The sequence below is a fragment of the Pseudozyma flocculosa genome (assembly GCF_000417875.1).
Source record: "Pseudozyma flocculosa PF-1 unplaced genomic scaffold scaffold00003, whole genome shotgun sequence".
NCBI classification, from domain to species: domain Eukaryota; kingdom Fungi; phylum Basidiomycota; class Ustilaginomycetes; order Ustilaginales; family Ustilaginaceae; genus Pseudozyma; species Pseudozyma flocculosa.
This window is the reverse complement of record NW_006920871.1, coordinates 342,401-348,400: the sequence shown is the minus strand read 5'-3', so window position 1 is coordinate 348,400 and position 6,000 is coordinate 342,401. Positions and strand designations below refer to the sequence as shown.

Here is a 6,000-nt window from a genome sequence, read left to right as displayed (position 1 = left end):
CGTCGTCGACGCTNTCGACCCCNCCCCCCCCCCCGTCCACTCCTTCCATCCAGCGATCCCGGATGAAGAAAGGGAGGATCGGCTCTAGAGCCAAAGACCTGATCCACAAAACTGTACACTACCACACACTCCTCTCTTCCGAGTTCGTCAAGGTTTTTTCCTCTGCCCCCTATGTCCCGTGTTCTATGCTCGGACATGTCCGCTAGCCCCTGCCTGCTCGATCTCACCTCGGTACGCTCGTTTGTCCTTGGCCCCCGGCCCTTTGCTGCTTGCGCCCTCTCTGTCGCGCGGAGCACGCGCTGGCACCGCGCCTCCCATACACGATCAATACGAAGCTGTACCATTTCCCCGACCCGGCGCGTGCGCGGGAGAGAGAGCGACAGGATGCTGGTGCAAGCGGGCTTGGAGGAGCATCTCGTATGCGCGGCATGGAGCTGCTCGACTCCGCCCGCCCGGCGCGGGGCACAGCTCTGGAGTTGGAAGAAGGAGCGACGCATGCCCCTCGCGCTGTACCCGTGCTGGAGCGGAGCAAACAGAGCGGGAGGCCCACGAGGCAAGCTGAGCAGGCAGAGCCCGCGAGGCCAGGCGTTGGGGTACGGGGACGACGTCGGCGGGGAGCAGGCAGGCAGCGCCGGCCTGGGTTCGGTGCAGCTCTCTGCCTCGCATAGCGAATTCAAACAGGCAGGTGGCGGCTTGTATTCGAGCTGACCCGCGGGGCTAATCGGCGCAGCCCCCGCTCGCGTGCTCTTTCTATTCCCACCCGCTGCTGTGCGCACGCGGCCGGAAATCGTTGTTGGGGGACAGAGACACAGCCGAGGCTGGGCAAGGCGGGGCTGCTGGTCCGTCCAGCAGAGAAGCCCGACGCCAGCTGGAGATTATTTTTTTCTCTCGCTCTCGCTGCACCCTGGCCGGGCAGCGCTGGCTGCTGCTGCTTGGGTGGCCTGATGCGCGCTGCAACCGCCTGCAGGTCACACCTGCGCCGCCGCTTGCGAGGAGGCGGCGGGAAGCCTGGCAGGCCAAGCCAGGCCAGGGTCGCTCCTGTCTGCCTCTTTGGCTTGACCGGCGAACTCGAAGCAAGCCAGACAAGGCTCTGCCTCGAGTGCTGCTGCGATGGCCGAGAGAAGAACCAAGGGCACCAGGCCAAAAGCAAGCAAGCAAGCAAGGAAGATGGAGAGAGGGAGAGCGAGCTCAGGAGGCGAGGCGCACATCGTATGGTTTCTTCTCAAGGCGGAGAAGTGGCTGGCTGGCTGGGGTTCTTGGTGGTGGGGGGACGGCACGCGCTGCGGTGCTTGCCTGCTGGCTGTCTCTCTGTGCCCCGCCAGGCCTGGCCTCGGGAAGAAGTTAAGATCGCAAGCAAGCCAACCAGCCAGGCCGGGACGCTCGCTGCTGCGGTCCATGCAGCGGCAGTCGAGGCCCGCCCCGCCCTCTTGGGTACCGCCTCGCCTGCTGCGTGGCGGCGTGCCCGCTTGCCCGCCGTGTCTTGCCTTGGCCTGAGCAGGCTAGGCCTGCCCTCCTCTCCTCAGGCAAATCTGCGGCGTGGCCTGCCTGCCTGCCTGCTTGCTTCTTCGTTGCGCGAGCGGCTCTCGGGACTCGAGTGTGCCAAACGAGTCAACAACACCACCATCACCACCACTGCCACCACCACCACTGCCACCACCGCCACTGCCTCCCCACCACCCAGCCTGCTGCTGCCGCTGCAGACGCCCGCCTCGCCGCTCTCGCCGCTTTGACCGCCTTTGCAGCGGCCAATTTGCCGACTCACTCCGCCGTCGCCTCGTCCGAAACCAGGCTGCTTCAGCTTTCGGCATCTTTCCGTTTGCCCAACGACTTGACGCTCTGCTTCGCCGTCCGGCCTGCTCCGTGTACCGATCTTGCACAGGCCCTTACCAGCCAACGACCTGAAACGACCTCGATCGACTCATCCGACAGACGCAAAGCCGGGCTCAGAAACCTCAGGCCGCCAAAGTGACACGGAACTGCCGCCGCAGTCGAGGCTACGGCATCGCCGCTTCTCTGTCGCCTCGACCCCGGGCTGATCCGTGCCTGCGCAGGATCAGAGAGCTCCTGCCACGGACAGCATCCTGAACGGCCGACGGCCGGACCGATCCCCGACACCACCAGCACCGCCGACTGATCCCCGCGAGCAATAGGGCGTAGGAGACCGTGCTGCGCCGGCTTTCCAGCAGCCTTGGCACGGCACCTCGTCAACTGTGCCTCGCTTCGCGCTGCCTTTCACTGCTCGCTCACTACGCTCGCTGAACAACCTCGACGGGGCCGCCCCGTGCCTCTGTAACCGACCTCCAGGATGGCGCCTCTACTCCTCAAAGTCAAAGGCGTACGTTGTCCCTTCTCCTCCTGACCCACGTCAGCAGCTGCTCCTGGCGCTGTCCCTTCTCCTCCATTCGCTGATACGCCGTACCTACCGCCCGAATCGCTTCCCACCTCTCCTGCTTGAACGACCTCGCAGAACAAGTCTTTCAGCCCCTTTTCCAACCTCACCGACCAGGACTCGCTCACGCGGACATGGCGGGTATGCACCAAGGTCGCCGCCCACCTCGAGCAGGGGCAGCGCCTCGAGAACCTCAGCTGGAGGCTCTGGTACCTGCACGACCTCATGGTCGAGAACGACGACAACAAGAGCAAGCGGGACTTTAAGCGCCTCTCGCGGTCCACGGGCGAGAAGCTCGACCGCGACAAGGGTCGCTCCATCGAGCAGCTCACTGCGCCCGGCTTCCGCAGGACCGACTCGGGCGATGCGGTGCGCCGCAAGGCCGCCGAGAGGGAGAAGCTGCGTGCCCTCGCCGTCGCCAAGCTGCAGGGCAAGTTCAAGGGCAAGCAGACCATGAAGGACATGCAGGTGAGTCTCAACCAATATCGACGGCCCGCTCAAACACGGGGTCCATCAGCTCGCCTCTCAACTTCTGTGAGCATCGAGCTGATCAGTCGCCGCCCGTGCTACCATGGTACTGCCGCTCTATCAATTCCCCTCTCAGTACACCTTTGCGGTCGATCCGAAGGTCAACTTCAAGAGGACGAGCGTCAGCGAAGGAACTGGCGAGATCGCTGCGCCTTCCTCAGCCCCCGATTCTGCGGCAGCTCCCGCTGTCTCGCTCCCACAAGACGCCCGAGGCGCCCCTGAGCAGGTTGAGCCCGTTGCTGCGCCAGCGCCACCATCGGTCGACCTCAGCCATGACGGCAGCGGCAGCGCGATGGACTCTGCCATGGACATCGCCATGGCCGATGCCGATGCAGAACAGGCGGCCATGCAGCACCCTTTCGATGCGATGCCGGACCAGAGCTCTTACTTCTCTTCGATGGGCTTCGGCTACAACCTCGCCGACATCGAGGCAGCGGAGCGCGAGCTCCTTGCCAACCAGATCGACCTAAACGCGCCCCTCGAGACGCTGCTTGCCGGGCTCGAAGGCGTAGAGGACGTCCAGATGGACCTTTCCGACATGGGACTTGCTGCTGGCGCTCAGCTGCCCAGCTTCAACGCACCGTTCGACACGACGACGCGGCAGACGTACGTGTCGTTCGCGGTCCCGCCGGTCGCCGAGGACACTTCCGCAGCGCCGCGCAGCCGCACGTCTGCGGTGGCGCCTTCGAAGCAGAAGGTGACGAAAAAGCAGCGAAAGACGGACCCGCAGCAGCAGAAAATTGCCGCCGAGCTGGTCCGCAAAAAGGCAGAGGAGGTCCGCACCGCTCGCAAGCTGGCAGACGCCACGCAGCGGACGCACATTCACGGCGGCAGCGGGCACGACGGCCTACTGGAGGGACAGCGGCTCGGATCGTCGGGCGCGAGCGGCAGCGGCAGCGGCAACGGCAACGGCGATGTCGGAGGCGCCCCCATGCAGTGGGCGCTGCCGGGCCAAGGACCGACGCATGCTCCGCATCAAACCGGCTGGCCTTCGCAAGGGCCGTCGGCGTACAGTCAGGTCCAGTCGCAGCCGCTCGGTAGCATGCAGCCTGGCGCCTTTGGAGGCGGCTTCGCTAGCCTGAGTGCCATGGCGTCTGCCACCGAGAGCGCCCACAGCTTTGACCACGCCGGCACTGCACCGCTGCAGATATCCACCTCATTCCCCTCGACCGCCAGCGGCTCTACCGGCGGGTTCACTGGGACCTCGACCTCGACCCCATCGACACCGCTGTTCGTCGACAAGTCCGGTTTCCCTCCAGTCCAAGGGTGCAGCTGGGGCATCGACTCACTCTCGGCTCCGACTTCGCCGACATCGCGCCCGGCCTTGGCCAACTTCGGGCGATCTGGGTCGAGCCCCGGTCCATCAACCACGTCCGGCTCAGCACCTGCAACGGTGGCCAAGCGGCACTCGACAGACGGCGTGGATCAGGTGGCCAAGCCGCGCGGTCGTGGCCGGCGTAGCCTGATTGGACCCAACGCATTCACTGCGATCCACCCCGGCGGGGCGGGCGCCGGTTCCGCGGCGGATCGAAAGTCGTCGAGCAGCGACTCGCAGCCCGCTGCCGCGCAATGCACGAACTGCGGTGCCACCTCGACGCCGCTGTGGAGGCGCGACCCGAACGATCTGCTGCTGTGCAATGCGTGCGGCCTCTACCTCAAGCTGCACAAGACTCCACGGCCCAAGAGTCTCAAGAACAACCATCACAGCCACTCGCACTCAGGCCACGCCACGCCTTCGGCCACACCCGGAGGTGCCTCTGCGCCCGGGTCACGCAATGTCTCGCCCTCACGAGCCGGCTCTCCGAGCGAGGACATGATGTCGTGCCACAACTGCGGCACTTTTACGACACCGCTATGGCGCAAGGACGATGCCGGCCACACCGTCTGCAACGCCTGCGGCCTCTATCTCAAGCTGCACCACGAGCACCGTCCGGCCACGATGCGCGCCGACGTTATCAAGAAGCGCTCGCGGTACGACGAGAAGCGCGGGCGAGCCTCGGCCGCCTCTTCGCGTCGCAGCTCTCCGCAGCCCAGCGGCGCCAGCGGTCCCAGCGGCGACTCGACCTTGGGCAACGCGTCCAGCTCAGCTCCGGCCTTGGTCTCAGGCGTCGCACATCAGCCATCTACGACACCCGATGGGGTGAAGACGGAACCATCTGAATCTGGGTCTGGCGCCGCCGTGCGAGCGCAGGGATTTGGCGCCGATGGACAGGTGCATCAACAGCAAGCGCAGCAGCAGCAGCCGCAACAACAGCAATCGCAGCAACAGCAACCGCAACAGCAAGGTCCAGCCATGGCATTTCCGTTCCAGCCTCAGGCAAAGATGGAACAGGGACCGGCGGGCGCGGGGGCGGGACCTCCTCTTGGCGCTCCATCGGCTCCGGCCGAGGCGTCTGCCCGCTGGCCACCGATGCCGTTCTCGATGGGCGGCCCGGGGTCCGGTCCTGCTGGGATGGGCGAAGGAGCGATTGGCGCGAATACACCCAACGCCTTCGCTGCCATCATGGCGCAATTCGGCCTTGGGCTTGCAAACCTCTCTCAGTCGCCGCAATCGTCGGATGTGCCGGCGTACCAGGCTTCCAATGGTAGCGCATCGACATTGCCGACGGATTGGTCGACGATGCAGGCGGTCATGCAAGGTCAGCAAGCGCTCTTGGCCGCGCAGAATGCGTTGGGCCAGCACCAACTGCAGCAGCAGGAGCAGCTCCGACAGCAACTACGGCAGCAGGAGCTGGAGCAGCGGCAGCATGGCGCCAGCCACATGCCGAATGAATCGGGCCCGCTTGCGTCTGCTCCCGTCTTCGGCGCATCACAACGACATGGCGACGCTGCTCCATCTTCGGCGATGTCCGCCTACCCGCCCACGTCGACTGGCGCCGCCGGCACGCCCAGCTCGGCGATGGCGGCGGCCAACTATGCCATGCCGCAGTTCGGCTCGTTTGGCGAATCTCCTGCGACAACAACGTCCGATGCCGGCGTCGACGCGGCAGCGACGGCGGCAGCGCCAAGGAGCGCCAGCGGCGACTCTGCAGAGGTCAGCGTCAACGCCGACACGCCGCAGGCGGGTAGCTGGTGGTAAATCG

At 65.6% G+C, this 6,000-nt stretch overlaps 1 protein-coding gene across 1 annotated transcript; it reads left to right on the top strand.

The window, feature by feature from the left end:
* Positions 1 to 2,305: 2,305 nt before the first annotated feature.
* PFL1_01242 (uncharacterized protein) lies at positions 2,306 to 5,996 on the top strand (the record flags this gene model as incomplete). Its single annotated transcript, XM_007878745.1, has 3 exons — positions 2,306 to 2,335; positions 2,468 to 2,857; positions 2,994 to 5,996. The coding sequence occupies 3 exons, from the start codon at positions 2,306 to 2,308 to the stop codon at positions 5,994 to 5,996; spliced, it is 3,423 nt and encodes a 1,140-aa protein (XP_007876936.1).
* Between the last annotated feature and the right edge of the window lie 4 nt (positions 5,997 to 6,000).